The sequence below is a fragment of the Procambarus clarkii genome, chromosome 60 (genome assembly GCF_040958095.1).
Source record: "Procambarus clarkii isolate CNS0578487 chromosome 60, FALCON_Pclarkii_2.0, whole genome shotgun sequence".
Lineage (NCBI taxonomy): Eukaryota > Metazoa > Arthropoda > Malacostraca > Decapoda > Cambaridae > Procambarus > Procambarus clarkii.
This window is the reverse complement of record NC_091209.1, coordinates 19344211-19368651: the sequence shown is the minus strand read 5'-3', so window position 1 is coordinate 19368651 and position 24441 is coordinate 19344211. Positions and strand designations below refer to the sequence as shown.

The following is a 24441-nucleotide window of genomic DNA, read 5'->3' as shown; positions in this document are numbered from 1 at the left end:
CTCGCGGTATAGACGGATGTGCGCTAAGATTTTATGAAAATTATCTGGAAGAAAATACATATGGAGCACTAGATAAACCTTCATTAAAACCAAAGCCTCATTTGATCTAATTATCTGCTGCTGTTCGAAATAATGTGTAACATTTCAAAGAGATCTCTACATATTGTATTATATACAATAATACTTAAATTGAAGAAAAGCTGTTGTGAAATTATTATTCATTTATCTGCTCAGAAAAATCTACCATTTTACATATAGTCAGTTTCATTCTGAGTAACAAATAAATTAATTTAAAACAAAAAATCAATTCAAACAAGTTCACTACTGCACACCCCACGACAGACAAAAAAAAAAAAAAACCCAACACATTTCTCTTTGTTTACAACTGATACGAAACAAGAATAATTGCAGCAATAATAAAGTTAACACTGAAGATGAACATTGTAACACAAAAGCTAAAATAAGAAGGAAGTCAACCTTAACCTTCACAACCTCACGGTTATAATGTTCTTAATAAATAACATGAACATTTATTATAATTTATAGAATTATAATAGACAGATTTACTCAAGATGTTGATTCATGAGTGGACTATGTTGATTCTTATGTAGATGTTGATACATTAGTGGAAGATGTTTATCCAGTATTAGAAGATGATGATCCATCAGTGGAAGATGATGATCCATCAGTGGAAGATGATGATCCATCAGTGGAAGATGATGATCCATCAGTGGAAGATGATGATCCATCCGTGGAAGATGATGATCCGTCAGTGGAAGATGATGATCCATCCGTGGAAGATGATGATCCATCGGTGGAAGATGATGATCCATCAGTGGAAGATGATGATCCATCGGTGGAAGATGATGATCCATCGGTGGAAGATGATGATCCATCAGTGGAAGATGATGATCCATCGGTGGAAGACGATGATCCATCAGTGGAAGACGATGATCCATCGGTGGAAGACGATGATCCATCAGTGGAAGATGATGATCCATCCGTGGAAGATGATGATCCATCGGTGGAAGATGATGATCCATCAGTGGAAGATGATGATCCATCGGTGGAAGACGATGATCCATCAGTGGAAGATGATGATCCATCGGTGGAAGATGATGATCCATCGGTGGAAGATGATGATCCATCAGTGGAAGATGATGATCCATCAGTGGAAGATGATGATCCATCAGTGGAAGATGATGATCCGTCAGTGGAAGATGATGATCCATCCGTGGAAGATGATGATCCGTCAGTGGAAGATGATGATCCATCAGTGGAAGATGATGATCCATCAGTGGAAGATGATGATCCATCAGTGGAAGATGATGATCCATCAGTGGAAGATGATGATCCATCAGTGGAAGATGATGATCCATCAGTGGAAGACGATGATCCAACAGTGGAAGACGATGATCCATCAGTGGAAGATGATGATCCATCAGTGGAAGACGATGATCCATCAGTGGAAGACGATGATCCATCAGTGGAAGACGATGATCCATCGGTGGAAGATGATCCATCAGTGGAAGACGATGATCCATCGGTGGAAGATGATGATCCATCAGTGGAAGACGATGATCCTTCGGTGGAAGATGATGATCTATCAGTGGAAGACGATGATCCATCAGTGGAAGATGATGATCCATCAGTGGAAGATGATGATCCATCAGTGGAAGATGATGATCCTTCAGTGGAAGATGATGATCCATCAGTGGAAGACGACGATCCTTCAGTGGAAGATGATGATCCATCGGTGGAAGATGATGATCCATCAGTGGAAGACGATGATCCATCAGTGGAAGATGATGATCCATCGGTGGAAGATGATGATCCATCAGTGGAAGATGATGATCCATCAGTGGAAGATGATGATCCTTCAGTGGAAGATGATGATCCATCAGTGGAAGACGACGATCCTTCAGTGGAAGATGATGATCCATCGGTGGAAGATGATGATCCTTCAGTGGAAGACGATGATCCATCAGTGGAAGACGACGATCCATCAGTGGAAGACGATGATCCATCAGTGGAAGACGATGATCCTTCAGTGGAAGACGACGATCCATCAGTGGAAGACGACGATCCTTCAGTGGAAGACGATGATCCATCAGTGGAAGACGATGATCCTTCAGTGGAAGATGATGATCCATCAGTGGAAGACGATGATCCATCAGTGGAAGATGATGATCCTTCAGTGGATGATGATGATCCATCAGTGGAAGACGACGATCCTTCAGTGGAAGATGATGATCCATCAGTGGAAGATGATGATCCATCAGTGGAAGATGATGATCCTTCAGTGGAAGATGTTGATCCATCAGTGGAAGACGATGATCCTTCAGTGGAAGACGACGATCCTTCAGTGGAAGATGATGATCCATCAGTGGAAGACGATGATCCATCAGTGGAAGATGATGATCCTTCAGTGGAAGATGTTGATCCATCAGTGGAAGACGACGATCCTTCAGTGGAAGATGATGATCCATCAGTGGAAGATGATGATCCATCAGTGGAAGATGATGATCCATCGGTGGAAGACGATGATCCATCAGTGGAAGACGATGATCCTTCAGTGGAAGACGACGATCCTTCAGTGGAAGATGATGATCCATCGGTGGAAGATGATGATCCATCGGTGGAAGATGATGATCCATCCGTGGAAGATGATCCTTCAGTGGAAGATGATGATCCTTCAGTGGAAGACGAGGATCCATCAGTGGAAGACGACGATCCGTCAGTGGAAGACGATGATCCTTCAGTGGAAGACGATGATCCTTCAGTGGAAGACGACGATCCATCAGTGGAAGACGACGATCCATCAGTGGAAGGCGATGATCCATCAGTGGAAGATGATCCTTCAGTGGAAGATGATGATCCATCAGTGGAAGATGATGATCCATCGGTGGAAGATGATGATCCATCGGTGGAAGATGATGATCCATCGGTGGAAGATGATGATCCTTCAGTGGAAGATGATGATCCTTCAGTGGAAGACGATGATCTATCAGTGGAAGACGATGATCTATCAGTGGAAGATGATGATCCATCAGTGGAAGATGATGATCCATCAGTGGAAGACGATGATCCATCAGTGGAAGACGATGATCCATCGGTGGAAGATGATGATCCTTCAGTGGAAGATGATGATCCTTCAGTGGAAGACGATGATCTATCAGTGGAAGACGATGATCTATCAGTGGAAGATGATGATCCATCAGTGGAAGATGATGATCCATCAGTGGAAGACGATGATCCATCAGTGGAAGACGATGATCCTTCAGTGGAAGACGATGATCCATCAGTGGAAGATGATGATCCTTCAGTGAAAGATGATGATCCATCAGTGGAAGACGATGATCCATCAGTGGAAGACGATGATCCGTCAGTGGAAGACGATGATCCATCAGTGGAAGACGATGATCCATCAGTGGAAGATGATGATCCGTCAGTGGAAGATGATGATCCGTCAGTGGAAGATGATGATCCGTCAGTGGAAGATGATGATCCATCAGTGGAAGACGATGATCCATCAGTGGAAGACGATGATCCTTCAGTAGAAGACGATGATCCTTCAGTGGAAGACGATGATCCTTCAGTGGAAGACGATGATCCATCAGTGGAAGATGATGATCCATCAGTGGAAGACGATGATCCTTCAGTGGAAGACGATGATCCGTCAGTGGAAGACGATGATCCATCAGTGGAAGACGATGATCCATCAGTGGAAGACGATGATCCATCAGTGGAAGATGATGATCCATCAGTGGAAGATGTTGATCCATCAGTGGAAGACGATGATCCATCAGTGGAAGATGATGATCCATCAGTGGAAGACGATGATCCATCAGTGGAAGATGATGATCCATCAGTGTAAGATGATGATCCATCAGTGGAAGATGTTGGTTCACCACTGGTAGAGGATGTTGGTTCACCACTGGTAGAGGATGTTGGTTCACCACTGGTAGAGGATGTTGGTTCACCACTGGTAGAAGATGTTGGTTCACCACTGGTAGAAGATGTTGGTTCACCACTGGTAGAAGATTTTGGTTCACCACTGGTAGAAGATGTTGGTTCACCACTGGTAGATGTTGGTTCACCACTGGTAGAAGATGTTAGTTCACCACTGGTAGAAGATGTTGGTTTAGCACTGGTAGAGGATGTTGGTTCACCACTGGTAGAGGATGTTAGTTCACCACTGGTAGAGGATGTTGGTTCACCACTGGTAGAGGATGTTAGTTCACCACTGGTAGAGGATGTTAGTTCACCACTGGTAGAGGATGTTGGTTCACCACTGGTAGAGAATGTTGGTTCACCACTGGTAGAAGATGTTGGTTCACCACTGGTAGAAGATGTTGGTTTACCACTGGTAGAGGATGTTGGTTTACCACTGGTAGTCGTGGTAGATCCTTTTAACACGGCTATTTCACCCTCTACAACTTCTATCTCCTCTTCTACCTTGCCCTTCTCTGTAGTAGTTGTCTCCTTTGCCTGTATTGTTATATCGAGCGCCAAGGACACTTCCACAAAGAGCTCCTGTGGTGCAGCCACAGTTCCGCTGCTGATGTCCACTGTCAGCGTCTGAACAACAGTTACCTGAGCTTGTAACTGAATAGTAAGCGCCCCTATCTGGATGGTGTTCCTGATCTCTACAGCAACGACGACTTGTTGCATAATACTGACAAGACCACGAATATCAGCGATGGCATCTCGTTGTCTCCTGAGCAGCGACTCCTTCCTTGCAGGTCTCTTTATCAGGCGTCGACGTCCGGCTGGGGTCGTGGTGCTGGTTGAGGAGACGTCAACGACGGTGGTGCTCATAACCTCGACCAGGAGGGCGTTCAGCTCCTTCAGGGCGTCCTCCGCCTCCTGTATTTCCGCGAGGGCTTCTTCCAGGGTGTCGTTCAGGGTCGTCAAATTGTTCAATTCTTCGTACAATGCTCCAATATTTGGTGTCGTTGTTGGTGTAGTTACTGTTGTTGTGGCTGTTGATGTAGTTCCTGTTGTTGTGGCTGTTGGTGTAGTTTCTGTTGTTGTAGTGGTTGTTCTTGTAGTTTCTGTTGTTGTAGTTTCTGTTGTTGTAGTTGTTGGTGTAGTTTCTGTTGTGGTAGTTGTTGTAGTTGTTGGTGTAGTTTCTGTTGTTGTAGTTGTTGGTGTAGTTTCTGTTGTTGTAGTTGTTGGTGTAGTTTCTGTTGTTGTAGTTGTTGTAGTTGTTGGTGTAGTTTCTGTTGTTGTAGTTGTTGGTGTAGTTTCTGTTGTTGTAGTTGTTGGTGTAGTTTCTGTTGTTGTAGTTGTTGGTGTAGTTTCTGTTGTGGTGGTGGTTGTTGGTGTAGTTTCTGTTGTTGTAGTAGTTGTTGGTGTAGTTTCTGTTGTTGTAATGGTTGTTGTTATAGTTTCTGTTGTTGTAGTGGTTGTTGGTGTAGTTTCTGTTGTGGTAGTGATTGTTGGAGTAGTATCTATTGTTGTAGTGGTTGTTGGTGTAATTTCTGTTGTTGTGGTTGTTGGTGTAGTTTCTGTTGTTGTAGTGGTTGTTGGTGTAGTTTCTGTTGTTGTAGTCGTTGTTGGTGTAGTTTCTGTTGTGGTAGTGGTTGTTGGTGTAGTTTCGGTTGTTGTAATGGTTGTTGGTGTAGTTTCTGTTGTTGTAGTGGTTGTTGTTGCAGTTTCTGTTGTTGTAGTTGTTGGTATAGTTTCTGTTGTAGTGGTAGTTGTTGTAGTTTCTGTTGTTGTAGTGGTTGTTGGTGTAGTTTCTGATGTTGTAGTGGTTGTTGGTGTAGTTTCTGTTGTTGTAGTGGTTGTTGGTGTAGTTTCTGTTGTGGTGGGGGTTGTTGGTGTAGTTTCTGTTGTTGTAGTGGTTGTTGTAGTTTCTATTGTTGTAGTGGTTGTTGTAGTTTCTGTTGTAGTTTCTATTGTTGTAGTGGTTGTTGGTGTAGTTTCTGTTGTTGTAGTGGTTGTTGGTGTAGATTCTGTTGTTGTGGTGGTTGTTGGTGTAGTTTCTGTTGTTGTAGTGGTTGTTGGTGTAGTTTCTGTTGTAGTGGTTGTTGGTGTAGTTTCTGTTGTAGTGGTTGTTGGTGTAGTTTCTGTTGTTGTAGTGGTTGTTGGTGTAGTTTCTGTTGTTGTAGTGGTTGTTGGTATAGTTTCTGTTGTTGTAGTGGTTGTTGTAGTTTCTGTTGTTGCAGTGGTTGTTGGTGTAGCTCCTGTTGTTGTAGTGGTTGTTGTTGTAGTGGTTGTTGGTATAGTTTCTGTTGTTGTTGGTGTAGTTTCTGTTATTGTAGTGGTTGTTGGTGTAGTTCCTGTTGTTGTGGTGATTGATGGTGTAGTTCCTGTTGTTGTCCCTGTTGAAGTTCCTTTTGTTGTCCCTGTTGAAGTTCCTTTTGTTGTAACTGTAGAAGTAAATGTTGTTTTTGTTGATGAAGAGCTTGAGGTTGTCGTAATCTCAATAGTTGTAGACGTAGTTGATCCTTCCAACTTGGCTATTTCATTCTTTACATCGTTTATATCATTTTCTACCTTGCCTTTCTCAGTAGTAGTTGTCTCCTTTGCCTGTATTGTTATATCGAGCGCCAAGGACACTTCCACAAAGAGCCCCTGTGTTGCAGCCACAGTTCCGTTTCTGATGCCCACTGTCAGCATCTGAACAACAGTTACCTGAACTTTTAAGTCAATAGTAAGCTTCCCTATCTCCATTGTGTTCCTGATCTCTACAGCAACGATGACTTGTTGCATAATACTGACAAGACCACGAATATCAGCGATGGCATCTCGTTTTTGTCTCCTGAACAGCGACTCCTTCCTTGCAGGTCTGTTTATCAGGCGCCGACGTCCTGCTGGGGTCGTGGTGCTGGTAGAGGAGACGTCAGCGACGGTAGTGCTCATAACCTCGACCAGGAGGGCGTTCAGCTCCTTCAGGGCGTCCTCCGCCTCCTGTATTTCCGCGAGGGCTTCTTCCAGGGTGTCGTTCAGGGTCGTCAAATTGTTCAATTCTTCGTACAATGCTCTAACATTTGTTGTCGTTGTTGGTGTAGTTACTGTTGTTGTGGCTGTTGATGTAGTTCCTGTTGTTGTGGGTGTTGTTGTTGTTCCTGTTGTTGTGGCTGTTGATGTAGTTCCTGTTGTTGTGGCTGTTGATGTAGTTCCTGTTGTTGTGGCTGTTGATGTAGTTTCTGTTGTTGTGGGTGTTGTTCCTGTTGTTGTGGCTGTTGGTGTAGTTCCTGTTGTTGTGGCTGTTGGTGTAGTTCCTGTTGTTGTGGCTGTTGGTGTAGTTCCTGTTGTTGTGGCTGTTGGTGTTGTTCCTGTTGTTGTGGCTGTTGGTGTAGTTCCTGTTGTTGTGGCTGTTGGTGTAGTTTCTGTTGTTGTAGTGGTTGTTCTTGTAGTTGTTGGTGTAGTTTCTGTTGTTGTAGTTGTTGGTGTAGATTCTGTTGTGGTAGTTGTTGTAGTTTCTGTTGTTGTTGGTGTAGTTTCTGTTGTGGTGGTGGTTGTTGGTGTAGTTTCTGTTGTTGTAGTAGCTGTTGGTGTAGTTTCTGTTGTTGTAGTGGTTATTGGTGTAGTTTCTGTTGTTGTAGTGGTTGTTGGTGTAGTTTCTGTTGTTGTAGTGGTTGTTGGTGTAGTTTCTGTTGCTGTATTGGTTGTTGGTGTAGTTTCTGTTGTGGTAGTGGTTGTTGGTGTAGTTTCTGTTGTTGTAGTGGTTGTTGGTGTAGTTTCTGTTGCTGTAGTGGTTGTTGGTGTAGTTTCTGTTGTTGTAGTGCTTGTTGGTGTAGTTTCTGTTGTTGTAGTGGGTGTTGGTGTAGTTTCTGTTGTTGTAGTAGTTGTTGGTGTAGTTTCTGTTGTTGTAGTGGTGGTTGGTGTAGTTTCTGTTGTTGTAGTGGTTGTTGGTGTAGTTTCTGTTGTTGTAGTGGTTGTTGTTGCAGTTTCTGTTGTAGTGGTTGTTGGTGTAGTTTTTATTGTAGTGGTTGTTGTTGTAGTTTCTGTTGTTGTAGTTGTTGGTATAGTTTCTGTTGTAGTGGTTGTTGTTGTAGTTTCTGTTGTTGTAGTGGTTGTTGTTGGTGTAGTTTCTGCTATTGTAGTTTCTGTTGTTGTGGTTGTTTGTGTAGTTTCTGTTGTTGTGGTTTTTGGTGTAGTTTCTGTTGTTGTGGTGGGGGTTGTTGTAGTTTCTGTTGTTGTGGTTGTTGGTGTAGTTTCTGTTGTGGTGGGGGTTGTTAGTGTAGTTTCTGTTGTTGTTGTGGTTGTTGGTGTAGTTTCTGTTGTTGTAGTGGTTGTTGGAGTAGTTTCTATTGTAGTGGTTGTTGGTGTAGTTTCTGTTGTTGTGGTGGTTGTTGGTGTAGTTTCTGTTATTGTAGTAGTTTCTGTTGTTGTAGAGGTTGTTGGTGTAGTTTCTGTTGTTGTAGTGGTTGTTGGTGTAGTTTCTGTTATTGTAGTAGTTTCTGTTGTTGTAGTGGTTGTTGGTATAGTTTCTGTTGTAGTGGTTGTTGGTGTAATTTCTGTTGTTGCGGTGGTTGTTGGTGTAGTTTCTGTTGTTGTAGTGGTTGTTGGTGTAGTTTCTGTTATTGTAGTTTCTGTTGTTATAGTGGTTGTTGGTGTAGTTTCTGTTTTTGTAGTTTCTGTTGTTATAGTGGTTGTTGTTGCAGTTTCTGTTGTTGTAGTAGTTGTTGGTATAGTTTCTGTTGTAGTGGTTGTTGGTGTAGTTTCTGTTGTTGTAGTGGTTGTTGGTATAGTTTCTGTTGTTGTAGTGGTTGTTGGTATAGTTTCTGTTGTTGTAGTAGTTTCTGTTGTTGTAGTGGTTGTTGGTATAGTTTCTGTTGTTGTAGTGGTTGTTGGTGTAGTTTCTGTTGTTGTAGTTTCTGTTGTTGTAGTGGTTGTTGGTATAGTTTCTGTTGTTGTAGTGGTTGTTGGTGTAGTTTCTGTTGTTGCAGTAGTTGTTGGTGTAGTTTCTGTTGTTGTAGTGGTTGTTGGTGTAATTCCTGTTGTTACGGTGGTTGTTGGTGTAGTTCCTGTTGTTGTGGTGATTGATGGTGTAGTTCCTGTTGCTGTCCCTGTTGAAGTTCCTTTTGTTGTAACTGTAGAAGTAAATGTTGGTTTTGTTGATGAAGAGCTTGAGGTTGTCGTAATCTTAATAGTTGTAGACGTAGTCGATCCTTCCAACTTGGCTATTTCATTCTTTACATCGTTTATATCATTTTCTACCTTGCCTTTCTCAGTAGTAGTTGTCTCCTTTGCCTGTATTGTTATATCGAGCGCCAAGGACACTTCCACAAAGAGCTCCTGTGTTGCAGCCACAGTTCCGTTTCTGATGCCCACTGTCAGCATCTGAACAACAGTTACCTGAACTCTTAAGTCAATAGTAAGCTTCCCTATTTCCATGGTGTTCCTGATCTCTACAGCAACGACGACTTGTTGCATAATACTGACAAGACCATGAATATCAGCGATGGCATCTCGTTTTTGTCTCCTGAGCAGCGACTCCTTCCTTGCAGGTCTGTTTATCAGGCCCCGACGTCCGGCTGGTATCGTGGTGCTGGTAGAGGAGACGTCAGCGACGGTAGTGCTCATAACCTCGACCAGGAGGGAGTACAGCTCCTTCAGGGCGTCCTCCGCCTCCTGTATTTCCGCGAGGGCTTCTTCCAGGGTGTCGTTCAGGGTCGTCAAATTGTTCAATTCTTCGTAAAGAATTGTTAGAGTGTTTACTGGTGTTGTTGTAGTTCCTGTTTTTGTGGCTGTTGGTGTAGTTCCTGTTGTTGTGGCTGTTGGTGTAGTTCCTGTTGTAGTTGCTGTTGGTGTTGTTCCTGTTGTTGTGGCTGTTGGTGTAGTTCCTGTTGTAGTTGCTGTTGGTGTTGTTCCTGTTGTTGTGGCTGTTGGTGTAGTTCCTGTTGTTGTGGCTGTTGATGTAGTTCCTGTTGTTGTGGCTGTTGGTGTTGTTCCTGTTGTTGTGGTTGTTGGTGTAGTTCCTGTTGTTGTGGCTGCTGATGTAGTCCCTGTTGTTGTGGTTGTTGGTGTAGTTCCTGTTGTTGTGGCTGCTGATGTAGTCCCTGTTGTTGTGGTTGTTGGTGTAGTTCCTGTTGTTGTGGCTGTTGGTGTAGTTCCTGTTGTTGTGGCTGTTGGTGTTGTTCCTGTTGTTGTGGTTGTTGGTGTTGTTCCTGTTGTTGTGGCTGCTGATGTAGTCCCTGTTGTTGTGGTTGTTGGTGTAGTTCCTGTTGTTGTGGCTGTTGGTGTTGTTCCTGTTGTTGTGGTTGTTGGTGTAGTTCCTGTTGTTGTGGCTGATGGTGTAGTTCCTATTGTTGTGGCTGTTGGTGTTGTTCCTGTTGTTGTGGCTGATGGTGTAGTTCCTGTTGTTGTGGCTGTTGGTGTAGTTCCTGTTGTTGTGGCTGTTGGTGTAGTTCCTGTTGTTGTGGCTGTTGGTGTAGTTCCTGTTGCTGTGGCTGTTGGTGTTGTTCCTGTTGTTGTGGCTGTTGGAGTAGTTCCTGTTGTTGTGGCTGTTGGTGTTGTTCCTGTTGTTGTGGCTGTTGGTGTAGTTCCTGTTGGTGTAGTTCCTGTTGTTGTGGCTGTTGGTGTAGTTTTTGTTGTTGTAGTTCCTGTTGTTGTGGCTGTTGGTGTAGTTTCTGTTGTTGTAGTTCCTGTTGGTGTTGTTACTGTTGTTGTGGCTGTTAGTGTTGTTCCTGTTGTTGTGGCTGTTGGTGTAGTTCCTGTTGTTGTGGCTGTTGGTGTAGTTCCTGTTGTTGTGGCTGTTGGTGTAGTTCCTGTTGTTGTGGCTGTTAGTGTTGTTCCTGTTGTTGTGGCTGTAGGTGTAGTTCCTGTTGTTGTGACTGTTGGTGTAGTTCCTGTTGTTGTAGCTGTTGGTGTAGTTCCTGTTGTTGTGGTTGTTGGTGTAGTCCCTGTTGTTGTGGCTGTTGGTGTAGTTCCTGTTGTTGTGGCTGTTGATGTAGTTCCTGTTGTTGTAGTTCCTGTTGGTGTGGCTGCTGATGTAATTCCTATTGTTGTGGCTGTTGGTGTAGTTCCTGTTGTTGTGGCTGTTGGTGTAGTCCCTGTTGGTGTGGCTGTTGGTGTAGTTCCTGTTGGTGTGGCTGTTGGTGTAGTCCCTGTTGTTGTGGCTGTTGGTGTAGTTCCTGTTGGTGTGGCTGTTGGTGTAGTTCCTGTTGTTGTGGCTGTTGGTGTAGTTCCTGTTGTTGTGGCTGTTGGTGTTGTTCCTGTTGTTGTGGCTGTTGGTGTTGTTCCTGTTGTTGTGGCTGTTAGTGTAGTCCCTGTTGTTGTGGCTGTTGGTGTAGTTTCTGTTGGTGTAGTTCCTGTTGTTGTGGCAGTTGGTGTTGTCCCTGTTGTTGTGGCTGTTGGTGTTGTCCCTGTTGTTGTGGCTGTTGGTGTAGTTCCTGTTGTTGTGGCTGTTGGTGTTGTTCCTGTTGTTGTGGCTGTTGGTGTAGTTCCTGTTGTTGTGGCTGTTGGTGTAGTTCTTGTTGTTGTAGTTCCTGTTGTTGTGGCTGTTGGTGTAGTTCCTGTTGTTGTGGTTGTTGGTGTAGTTCCTGTTGTTGTGGCTGTTGGTGTTGTTCCTATTGTTGTGGCTGTTGGTGTTGTTCCTGTTGTTGTGGCTGTTGGTGTAGTTCCTGTTGTAGTTCCTGTTGTTGTGGCTGTTGGTGTAGTTCGTGTTCTTGTTGCTGTAGTTCCTGTTGTTGTGGCTGTTGGTGTAGTTTCTGTTGGTGTAGTTCCTGTTGTTGTGGCTGTTGGTGTAGTTCCTGTTGTTGTTGCTGTTGGTGTAGTTCCTGTTGTTGTGGCTGTTGGTGTAGTTCCTGTTGTTGTGGCTGTTGGTGTAGTTCCTGTTGTTGTTGCTGTAGTTCCTGTTGTTGTGGCTGTTGGTGTAGTTCCTGTTGTTGTGGCTGTTGATGTAGTGCCTGTTGTTGTGGCTGTTGGTGTAGTTCCTGTTGTTGTGGCTGTTGGTGTTGTTCCTGTTGGTGTAGTTCCTGTTGTTGTAGTTCCTGTTGATGTGGCTTTTGGTGTAGTTCCTGTTGTTGTTGCAGTTGGTGTAGTTCCTGTTGTTGTGACTGGTGTAGTTCCTGTTTGTGTGGCTGTTGGTGTAGTTCCTGTTGTTGTGGATGTTGGTTGAGTCCCTGTTGAAGTTCCTTCTGTTGTAACTGTAGAAGTAAATGTTGTTTTTGTTGTTGAAGGATTTGAGGTTGTCGTAATCTTAATAGTTGTAGACGTAGTCGATCCTTCCAACGCGGCTATTTCATCCTTTACATTTTTTATCTCATCTTCTACCTTGTTTTTCTCAGTAATAGTTGTCTCCTTGGCCTGTATTGTTATATTGAGCGCCCAGGCCACTGTCACAAAGAGCTCCTGTGTTGCAGCCACAGTTCCGCTGCTGATGCTCACTGTCAGCGTCTGAACAACAGTTATCTGAGCTCGTAAGTCAACAGTAAACGTCTCTATCTCGATAGTGTTCCTGATCTCTACAGCGGCGACGACTTTTTCCATAATACTGACAAGATCATAAATATCAGCGATGGCATCTCGTTTTTGTCTCCTGAGAAGCGGCTCTTCTCTTGCACGTCTGTTTATCAGGCGTTGACCTCCGGGTGGGGTCGTGGTAGAGGAGACGTTGATATTCAGGATCTTGGCCAAGAGGTCAAAGAGGTCTTGCAGAGCTTTCTGCGCATCCTGTATGGCGCTGATCGCATCGGTTAGGTTTCGATTTAACATTGTTAAATTGTCTAATAATTCGTACAGTTCGGAAATTGAACGGTTTGTGGTTGTCGTAGTGATGGAAGATGTTGTTTCTGTTGATGTGGTATTTAGTGACGTTCCCGTTGTTGTGGATGTTGATGACGTTCCTGTTGATGTGGATGTTGATGACGTTCCTGTTGCTGTAGATGTTGATGACGTTCCTGTTGCTGTGGATGTTGATGACGTTCCCGTTGCTGTGGATGTTGATGACGTTCCCGTTGCTGTGGATGTTGATGACGTTCCTGTTGCTGTGGATGTTGATGACGTTCCTGTTGCTGTGGATGTTGATGACGTTCCTGTTGCTGTGGATGTTGATGACGTTCCTGTTGCTGTGGATGTTGATGACGTTCCTGTTGCTGTGGATGTTGATGCCGTTCCTGTTGCTGTGGATGTTGATGACGTTAATGTTGCTGTGGATGTTGATGACGTTCCTGTTGCTGTGGATGTTGATGACGTTCCTGTTGCTGTGGATGTTGATGACGTTCCTGTTGCTGTGGATGTTGATGACGTTCCTGTTGCTGTGGATGTTGATAACGTTCCTGTTGCTGTGGATGTTGATGACGTTCCTGTTGCTGTGGATGTTGATGACGTTGCTGTGGATGTTGATGACGTTCCTGTTGCTGTGGATGTTGATGCCGTTCCTGTTGCTGTGGATGTTGATGACGTTAATGTTGCTGTGGATGTTGATGACATTCCTGTTGCTGTGGATGTTGATGACGTTCCTGTTGCTGTGGATGTTGATGACGTTCCTGTTGCTGTGGATGTTGATGACGTTCCTGTTGCTGTGGATGTTGATGACGTTCCTGTTGCTGTGGATGTTGATGACGTTCCTGTTGCTGTGGATGTTGATGACGTTCCTGTTGCTGTGGATGTTGAAGACGTTGCTGTGGATGTTGATGACGTTCCTATTGCTGTGGATGTTGATGCCGTTCCTGTTCCTGTGGATGTTGATGACGTTCCTGTTGCTGTGAATGTTGATGACGTTCCTGTTGCTGTGGATGTTGATGACGTTCCTGTTGCTGTTGATGCCGTTCCTGTTGCTGTGGATGTTGATGCCGTTCCTGTTGCTGTGGATGTTGATGCCGTTCCTGTTGCTGTGGACGTTGATGCCGTTCCTGTTGCTGTGAATGTTGATGCCGTTCCTGTTGCTGTGAACGTTGATGCCGTTCCTGTTGCTGTGAACGTTGATGCCGTTCCTGTTGCTGTGGATGTTGATGCCGTTCCTGTTGATGTGAACGTTGATGCCGTTCCTGTTGCTGTGAATGTTGGTGGAGCTTCCGTTGTTGTAGCTGTAAAATAAATAAATATATATATATATATATATATATATATATATATATATATATATATATATATATATATATATATATATATATATATATATATTTATATATATATATATATATATGTTGCTCCTAGTAGCCAGAACGTCGTACTCGACTTAATGTGCATGGCCCGATTTGCCTAATAAGCCAAGTTTTTCTGAATTTATATATTTTTCAACATTTTTTCTCGTGAAATGATAAAGCTATCCATTTAATTATGTATGAGTTAATTTTTTTAAAATTTGAGTTCAAACTAACGTAGATATATGACCGAACCTAAAAAACCCTACCTAACCTAACCTAATCTAACACAATTAAGTCACTAATTTATTTTCCTAATATACTATAATAATGCTAATTCAAATAAACTAACTGGAAAGAATTTATTGAAAATAAAGAAAATCATTCGGCCTATTAGACAAATCAGACCTTGCATAGTAGGTCTGTTGATGGTTTGCTTGAGTTGGATAGGGATGTCGTACTGGGTCCATTTGTTTAACAGATGCTCCGCCTGCTCTATAAAGGTTTGGAGGGCTTCCTTCTTCTTGTTTAGTTGATGCCGAATGAGCTCTTGCCTATACCTATAGGTAAACTCTGTATTGCGGACTGCTGGGTCATGTGGGTTTATATTGGTGTATACTGGCAGCAGGTTTTCTTTCAAACATGTTTCATTGAATATGACCGCATATTCTGCATTAATTATTTTCTGGTTTAGAATATTCGGTCATATTCAATGAAACATGTTTGAAAGAAAACCTGCTGCCAGTAAACACCAATATAAACCCACATGACCCAGCAGTCCGCAATACAGAGTTTACCTATAGGTATAGGCAAGAGCTCATTCGGCATCAACTAAACAAGAAGAAGGAAGCCCTCCAAACCTTTATAGAGCAGGCGGAGCATCTGTTAAACAAATGGACCCAGTACGACATCCCTATCCAACTCAAGCAAACCATCAACAGTGAACTATTTAACCTGAAACAACAACATAAAACTCTTGTAGAAACAAAGACACTCCGTAAGTTAACATCCCTAAACGGTGGACAGCTAAAAATCCCTCGTCCTAAAGATGGCTACTTTAACCTGACTTCTTATGATCTTACACAGGACCAACGAGACCTCTTAAATCTTGGTCTAAATTGTCAATTCTTATCTAAACCAAAGATGCATCAAAAACGCCTGGAAATCGAAATGCTTCTGGACGATATCCATATGCTAGAAGACAACAAAAAAGTCATCACCACTGACACACTTCAAGCTGAACTACTTGCAGAAGCAGGGAAAAAACGAGGAACATATTCATCTACAATCTTAACCCCACGACTCAAAGAAGCAGCGAAACAACTAAAAAATCTGAAAGACGTAACAATAAGAAAAGCCGACAAAACAGCAGCATATGTATTGATTCCTACCCATGAATACATGAACAAAATTAGCGACATCCTAAGTGACGACTCCAAATTTCAACGAATCACGAGGAACCCCGTAGAAGACCTTAAGCGGAAAGTAAACAAAACAATTACAGCAATCAACGCAAAGAAAGGTAGTGTGCATTTCAATAAACTTCAAGGCGACTATGGCTTAGGAAATGCCTACGGCAATGTTAAGACGCATAAACCAGGTAACCCACTACGCCCTTTAATCAGCCAAATACCAACCCCAACTTATCACCTGGCAAAGAAACTCAATGAACTCCTAACTCCATACACTCCAAGTAAGTTTAGTCTACAATCATCAGCAGATTTCCTTGAATTGATCAAATCTACCCAGCCCGATGGAATCATCGCTTCCCTGGACGTTGAATCCCTTTTTACCAACGTCCCAGTCGACACAACCATAGGAATGATACTGGACAGAGTATACAGAGACGAGAGCACCCCCAAATTAGACATACCTGAGCCACACTTGAAAAGTCTTCTCGAAGCATGTACAAAGGAAGCCCCTTTCATCAGTCCACAAGGAGACATGTATTTACAAATAGACGGAGTAGCAATGGGCTCCCCCTTAGGAGTTTTATTTGCTAATTTTTATATGGGAACCATCGAAGATAGGGTCTTCAGTAGCAGACAAAAACCAACTGTATACTGCCGTTATGTAGATGACATATTCGTAATAGTAAAAGACTCAGATGAACTAATTGACCTAAAAAGACACCTAGAGAGAGAGTCAGTACTCCGATTTACACATGAAAATATTGAAAATAACAGTCTGCCATTCTTGGATGTACTAATAACAAAAACAGGAACCTCTTTAAGCACCAACGTATATACCAAGCCAACCAACATAGGATTATGCCTGAACAGTAGAAGTAAGTGCCCCCAAAGATACAAAGCCAGTGTTCTCAATGCTTATATTCGTCGAGCGCTTACCCACTGCTCTTAATGGAGCAACGTGAGTAGAGAGTTTGAAAGAGTAACTCAGGTATTGGTGAACAACGGATATAGCAACGCGGAAATAAACGCTGCTATAAGAAGACACTTGGACCGTTGGTATAATTCAGAACCTAGAACAGAAACCACAACACCCCCAATAAAATTATATTACAAATCAACCATGCACAGTGAACATATAAAAGAGGAAAGAATAATGAAAGAAATAATCCGTAAAGGAGTAAAAAGCACTACTCCAAACCAAAACATAAACCTGATAATATTCTACAAAACCAAGAAGACTTCCGAACTCCTTATCAAAAACAGCCCGAAGCCGACGGAGAACCCTCTACAGCAGTCAAGCGTTGTATACATGTACACTTGCCCCCACGAAGGATGTAACCTTCAATGTAAGTACATAGGTATGACGTCGACCAAGCTGACGAGGCGTTTGACATGCCATCTTCAATCTGGTGCCCCTAGGAATCACATGAGACAAGCCCATGACATTACTCTAACAAGAGAAATGTTGAAAAAGAATACTTGCATAATAGACAAAACCCAAGATTCAAGAAGATTACAAATTCTTGAGGCAATTCACATAAGAATAGAGCGACCTACCATGAACACCCAAATCACGGAACTATTTACTCTACCCACCATGAGAGTAAGGACAAGACAAGAACATATCGATGCCAACACAGAAGACAATGTCCAACATAACAGGCCAATTACACTGGATTAATCTTTGTGTTTAGATAGGAGATGCCTCGTATGGGCCAATAAGCCTTCTGCAGCCCCTATGTTTATCCCTTATGTATCCCCCCATGTTTTCACCTTCATTGTATTATCACCTGACCTAATGCGGGTATAAAATCAACTAGTATTGTAAGATCTGTTCACTTGAGAATGAACCATGGAGGTTCGAAACGTCGTGCAAATTATACAAATAAGTGTAATACACTCTATAGTAAATCACTTCTTTTCTTCATCTTAAAAGTACGAAAATGAGTTTTGGAGAACTCCTATTTCAATTAAGCCCTGATGCTAAGAAAATAGTTAGAGGGATAGAAGCCCTAAACCAGAAAATAATTAATACAGAATATGTGGTCATATTCAATGAAACATATATATATATATATATATATATATGTCGTACTTAGTAGCCAGAACGCACTTCTCAGCCTACTATGCAAGGCTTGATTTGCCTAATAAGAGTTTTCATGAATTAATGTTTTTTCGACTACCTAACCTAACCTAACTTTTTCGGCTACCTAACCTAACCTAACCTATAAAGATGGGTTAGGTTAGGTTAGGTAGGGTTGGTTAGGTTCGGTCATATATCTACGTTAATTTTAACTCCAATAAAATAGAATTGACCTCATACATAATGAAATGGGTAGCTTTTTCATTTCATAAGAAAAAAATTAGAGAAAATATATAAATTCAGGAAAACTTGGCTTATTAGGCAAATCGGGCCTTGCATAGTAGGCTGAAAAGTGCGTTCTGGCTACTAGGTACGACATATATATATATATATATATATATATATATATATATATATATATATATATATATATATATATATATATATATATATATATGTTTTTTTAAGAATTTGAATTAAATGTTATACATCAATGTTCTATTGATATTATCATAAACTCATTTCTTCCCTTCCCTTCACTCACACACCTCACTCACACACACCCCTCACTCTTACACCTCCTCTCACTCTCACCTCCCTCACTCACACCTCCCCTTACTCACACACACACACCTCCCCTCACTCACACACACACCTCCCCTCACTCACACACACCCCTCACTCACTCACATACACCCCTCACTCACTCACACACACACCTGCCTCACACACACACACCTCCCTCACTCACACCTCCCCTTACTCACAAACACACACCTCCCCTCACTCACACACACACACATCTCCCTCACTCACCAATGATCGTTGGAAGGCAGCAGAAGCAGGTGCTGCCCTTGCAGCCGGAACTGTTTAGCAGGCCGGTGGTGCACTTCTTGCTGCTGGTGACGCACCAGCCTCCTGCGCGCCTGCAGGAGGGCCTCATAGTGCACTTTGGGCTGCAACACCTGCACTGGTAGCCCTGACACCCGCCCTTCACCTCCTGCTGGCTGGAGGAGCACCTCGTGCTGCTGCAGGAGCCCCCGGCCCTCTTACACTTCGGTCTGATCTTACAGTCCGCGGCGCAGCACCTGCAGCCTCGTCCACCACAGCCTTTGGTGATCTCGCGCTCCTGACGGGAGCACTTCTCCTTGCATTTACCAGAGTACTTCTTGCAGCTCTTTTTGACTTTGCAATCTGAGGTGTACACAAGGTAATTAGCAGAAGGTACTCTCATATGTCACTTGATTAATTTATATTTACTCGCAGATGTGTCAAACAACTGTAAGTAAATAATACACCAGCAGACACTTTACTATGTTTACACTTGCAACTACTCTACTGCCTGTAAGTCTGAGGGTCACTTCTCTATCTCTACACCACTGCCCGTATGCCCCAAGACCACTACTCGACTACCTGTACGGCTAAAGGTAATATCTCTGTTAAATACGAATTTCACATAATTCGTCTCTATAACCTTTAGATGTTCATAAATAAACTTGGCGGGAACACGAGGCGGAGAACCACGACTCACACGTTTAATGAAGAATGTATAGATGCCTGACTACTTTAATTTAAAAGAAATTGGCCTATGATAAGTATTAATATCGGAAATCAGTTGCCAACTATTCTCTCTCTTTTTGGAGGGTGACATGTAAGTGTGAGGTGATCCGTGAATGGTAAATGTGTAATTATAAATTTCTTTTTGTTACTTTAAACTAGCGTAGTCGGCGTCCTGTGGTAAACCCAAACCTCTTTTATACTGGTTCAGTACCACTGACCATCCAGTCCGTCCTCACACAAAAAGGATGTACTGAATTGCTCAAAGTTAACCTAAACTAACCGATGGCACCACTCACAGAAACCTCAGTTGTTTGTGATGATTATCTACACACTATATTTTGTCCGTTGGGCATGTTGACGTCAAGATGCAATATATATAATATGGAGAGGCCAGGTTGTGGTGAGGAGCCACCATCTGTGGTAGACGGGTTTACAAGGTTGATGAGGCTGTGTTGCGTAGCCTCGTACAGAAGGGGTGAGGGTATTATGAGGCAAGAGCACTAAGCCAGTATGACTATACAACACTTGGGAGGTATATGGGGGACAACAATTTACGGGTTCACTATAGCTCGTGATACATCGACATTTCGTTATGAGTAGCTAAATCTAAAACGCCAACATAGGGACAAGGAGCAGGCAAAGTATGGGGCAAGGAACGGACACCAATTTCCCTCAGAACTTATTACTCCTTTCAAAATGTCATGAGACCGGATTAAACTGTAATCTTCTCATTAATTCTTCACTTAGTGCCGGGCAACACCCTCTCTCCCCCTTCCCGGAAAATATTGTCAGTGGCTGGTTAACTGATAAAGTCACTTTAGGATTAAATTTGTTTAAAACTATAAATATTCTTAACTACTGCTTTAGTTTAAACACTGTTCAGACATGCAACTCCGTTTCCGTACAGAAATACAAAATTAAACAAATAATAAATAGAGAACATTAAGACCGTGGAGGACTGACCTAGACGACAGCAGACGCAAGAATTCCCTTTACACTTGGTGCGTCCCGCGATGACCTTAGTGGAACACTGACCATTGGTACACCTTCCTCCGGCTCTTGAACACTTCTTGCTCCTCCTACACTTTCTCTTCGACCCTGAATCTTGCCTCGAAGATGTCTCCTTCTCCTTCTCTCCTGTCTTCGTCTCTTGGCGCGCCAGTTGTTTGGCCTTCTCCTTTTTCTTGGAAGATTTGCTGCCTTTCTTAGACGAGATTTTGGACTGGGATTTGGTTTTGTTCAAATGCCCTTTTTTGTTCTTATTACTTTTCTTTCCTTTGTTGGTTTTCTTCTTTTTGACAACATTCTTTGCCTTTTTGTTCTTTTTATTTTTCGTTTTAGTCTTACGTGTTTTATTTTTCCTTTTCTTTTCTTTCCCCTGAAATTCTGTTTTCTTTCTTAGTGTTTGTTTTGTTTTATTTTGTAGCGTTTTCTTCAATTTCTTTGTTCGTTTTTTCTTCAATTTTTCCTGTTGCATTTTCCTAATTTTCTTTGGCTGTATTTTCTTTGCTTTCTTTGTAAGATTTTTCTTCGTGTTCTTTGATAGCGTTTTCTTCGTTTTCCCTGGTCGCAATTTATTTACTTTCTTTGTCAATCTTTCCTTTGTTTTCTCTGATAGATTTTTCTTGTTCTTCTTCGTTGGTAATGTTTTCTTTGATTTCTTTGGTTGCGTTTTCTTAGATTTCTTTGGTTGCATTTTCTTAGATTTCTTTGGTTGCGTTTTCTTAGATTTCTTTGGTTGCTTTTTCTTAGATTTCTTTGGTTGCGTTTTCTTAGATTTCTTTGAATGCTTTTTCTTAGATTTCTTTGGTTGCGTTTTCTTAGATTTCTTTGGTTGCTTTTTCTTAGATTTCTTTGGTTGCGTTTTCTTAGATTTCTTTGGTTGCTTTTTCTTAGATTTCTTTGGTTGCGTTTTCTTAGATTTCTTTGGTTGTTTTTTCTTAGATTTCTTTGGTTGCGTTTTCTTAGATTTCTTTGGTTGCTTTTTCTTAGATTTCTTTGGTTGCGTTTTCTTAGATTTCTTTGGTTGCGTTTTCTTAAATTTCTTTGGTTGCTTTTTCTTTGATTTCTTTGGTTGAATTTTCTTAGATTTCTTTGGTTGTATTTTCTTAGATTTCTTTGGTTGCGTTTTCTTAGATTTCTCTGGTTGCTTTTTCTTAGATTTCTTTGGTTCTTTTTTCTTTGATTTTTTTGGTTGCATTTTCTTAGATTTCTTTGGTTTAGTTTTCTTAGATTTCTTTGGTTGCGTTTTCTTAGATTTCTTTGTTTGCTTTTTCTTTGGTTGCATTTTCTTAGATTTCTTTGGTTGCTTTTTCTTAGATTTCTTTGGATGCATTTTCTTAGATTTCTTTGGTTGAGGTTTCTTAGATTTCTTTGGTTGCTTTTTCTTTGATTTCTTTGGTTGCATTTTCTTTGATTTCTTTGGTTGCATTTTCTTAGATTTCTTTGGTTGCTTTTTCTTAGATTTCTTTGGTTGCATTTTCTTTGATTTCTTTGGTTGCATTTTCTTAGATTTCTTTGGTTGCATTTTCTTAGATTTCTTTGGTTGCATTTCCTTAGATTTCTTTGGTTGCGTTTTCTTAGATTTCTTTGGTTGCATTTTCTTAGATTTCTTTGGTTGCATTTTCTTTAGTTGCATTTTCTTAGATTTCTTTGCTTGCATTTTCTTAGATTTCTTTGGTTGCGTTTTCTTAGATTTCTTTGGTTGTATTTTCTTAGATTTCTTTGGTTGATTTTTCTTAGATTTCTTTGGTTGCGTTTTCTTAGATTTCTTTGGTTGCGTTTTCTTAGATTTCTTTGGTTGCGTTTTCTTAGATTTCTTTGGTTGCATTTTCTTAGATTTCTTTGCTTGCGTTTTCTTAGATTTCTTTGGTTGCGTTTTTTTAGATTTCTTTGGTTGCATTTTCTTAGATTTCTTTGGTTGCATTTTCTTAGATTTCTTTGGTTGCATTTTCTTAGATTTCTTTGGTTGCGTTTTCTTAGATTTCTTTGCTTGCATTTTCTTAGATTTCTTTGGTTGCATTTTCTCTGATTTCTTTGGTTGCTTTTTCTTAGATTTCTTTGGTTGCGTTTTCTTAGATTTCTTTGGTTGCGTTTTCTTTGATTTCTTTGGTTGCATTTTCTTAGATTTCTTTGGTTGCGTTTTCTTAGATTTCTTTCGTTGCGTTTTATTAGATTTCTTTGGTTGCATTTTCTTAGATTTCTTTGGTTGCATTTTTTTAGATTTCATTGGTTGCGTTTTCTTTGATTTCTTTGGTTGCGTTTTCTTAGATTTCATTGTTTGCATTTTCTTAGATTTCTTTGGTTGCGTTTTCTTTGATTTCTTTGGTTGCGTTTTCTTAGATTTCATTGTTTGCATTTTCTTAGATTTCTTTGGTTGCGTTTTCTTAGATTTCTTTGGATGCATTTTCTTAGATTTCTTTGGTTGCATTTTCTGAGGCTTTTTTGATAGAGTTTTATTAGTTTTCTTTGATCGCATTTTTTCTGTTTTGTTTGATTGCGTTTTCCTTAACATCTTTTGCTTCATTTTCTTTTGTAGCCTTTTCTTTGTTTTTCTAGCTGTCTTCTCCGTGGAGTTGCTATCCTTTGTTTTCTTTGAGTTCCTCCTGGAGTGTGTTGCCTCAACGGCGTTTGATTCTAGTTGTTTCTTAAGTTTTGCGTTCTTCTTTAAATTCGTCGTCTTGGCTTTTCTTCCTGGTGCTGCTGCAACACTTTTCAAATTGTTATCTATTTTACTTGTTTTTCCTTCAGCCTTTTTTAGATTTTTCACATTTCTTTCTTTCTCGTAGTTGTTTATTGGATTCATTTTTCGGCTCGTCTTTTCACTCATTTTCTTGATCTTTCTTGGCGTTTTAGTCTCTCCGGCTTTAAGAGTTTTGTTCTTGTTGCGTTCAAGGCCCCGTTGGCCTCCTGCCGTCCTTATATTTCCGCGTTCTTTCTTTCTCTTGCTTTTGTCTACCTCACTCTTCCTTTTACTCCCGTCTGAGTGTCTTTCATGTTTGTACTTCCCTTTATTCTCTTTCACGGCATTTTCCTTCATTTTCTTATCTTCTGTATTGTTGACTTTCCTGTGTCTGCTTTCTTTTTGCCTGATTGTTGCATTTTTTTCTCCTTGTTTACGGTTCTCGGAGATAGTTTGGGAGTCAATGTGGAGCTCTCCTAGCACTGATGGTCTGCTGTTATTCCTCTGTTTCTTTGTTTTGTGATTACTGGCTTTATATCCGGGTCTGCTGTTATCCCCGGGTCTTGTGTTATCCCCGGATCTGGTGTTATTTCCGGGTCTGCTGTTATCCCTGGGTCTTGTGTTATTCCGGTGCCTGCTGATACTTATTTGTTTTCTTCTTGGTGACTTCCGTTCATGTTCTCTCTCGAGCGTCTTCCGTCGAGGTTGATGAAGACCTTCAGAATCCTCCGCTCTCTCTCGTCTCTTGCGTCTGCCTTCCAGTTGTGTTGTTGACCCCGGTGGTGATTCTAGTGGTGACCCTGGTGGTGATGTGTGGAATGTTAAAAATATAATAAATAAATAAATGTTTATTCAGGTAAGGTACATACATACAAGAGATTTTACAAAAATTGATAGATTTATAGATAGAGCTAGTACATACAATGCCTAAAGCCACTATTACGCAAAGCGTTTCGGGCAGTATGGTGTAATTATGGGATTATATGGTGTAATCTGGTGGGGCGGTGTTTTCAAAATATATTATAACCAAGGGAGTCTTGTTTGTTGTTCAAAATATAGCGTAGTCTGGTCGTGTGGTGTTCAAAATATGACATAATGTGGTGTGTTCAATGTGTTGTAACCCTGATAGCGTGGAATGGTCAATATATGGTAAATCCTGGTTTTATGAAGTGTTTAATACGTAGAATTTTAAATATTATTACATCTGGCGCTGCTGTTGCTGCTAAAATAATTTATTATTACTCATGCAAACAACTCTCCTGTTGATATGAGTATATTGCACAATATGTGAGTCAGATGGTGTTGGACTTACCAGAGAAGCAGCACGTCTCTCCGGGTCCACAGTCAGACTGCTCCAGTGGGCGGCCCTTCCCGCCCTCCACCCACTCACACTCCCGCCCACCAGCACCGCCCACACACCGCCCGCCCGCTCCGACACAGCCCACGCCCACAGTCCTCTGCGAAAACAAACTCGTGAGACAAAACGTGATGTTTACACATTTGTGATTATCGCATAAAGTAAGAGAATAACAACCTCACGCAGCGAGCTCTTGCGTCTTGCTCCATCTTCATATAACCTTGGCACGCCCTCTCCGACCTTGCCAGACACGGACACCGTGTCCTCAAGCATTCCCACATGGCTTAACACCTGGACGACGC

The 24441-nt window shown here is 41.7% G+C and overlaps 1 protein-coding gene across 1 annotated transcript; it reads right to left on the bottom strand.

Moving 5' to 3' along the window:
- LOC123767018 (serine-rich adhesin for platelets) lies at window positions 1–24412 on the bottom strand. The gene is made up of 5 exons (XM_069307327.1): window positions 24317–24412; window positions 24095–24239; window positions 20064–23582; window positions 18357–18734; window positions 1–13988 (listed from the first exon to the last, which is right to left on the bottom strand). Exons 1-5 carry the CDS (start codon window positions 24410–24412, stop codon window positions 637–639), a joined length of 17490 nt encoding a protein of 5829 aa, XP_069163428.1. The 3' UTR covers window positions 1–636.
- Window positions 24413–24441: the final 29 nt, after the last annotated feature.

What these genes read in the sequence shown, in the direction of transcription:
- LOC123767018 (XM_069307327.1), bottom strand. Translation starts at nt 24,412, where the DNA reads ATGCTTGAGGACACGGTGTCCGTGTCTGGCAAGGTCGGAGAGGGCGTG. An exon ending in TTGCGTCTGCTGTCGTCTAG is followed by an intron (nt 18,735 to 20,063) that starts GTCAGTCCTCCA and finishes TGTACACCTCAG; the next exon opens with ATTGCAAAGTCAAAAAGAGC. An exon ending in CTGCCTTCCAACGATCATTG is followed by an intron (nt 13,989 to 18,356) that starts GTGAGTGAGGGA and finishes TTTATTTTACAG; the next exon opens with CTACAACAACGGAAGCTCCA.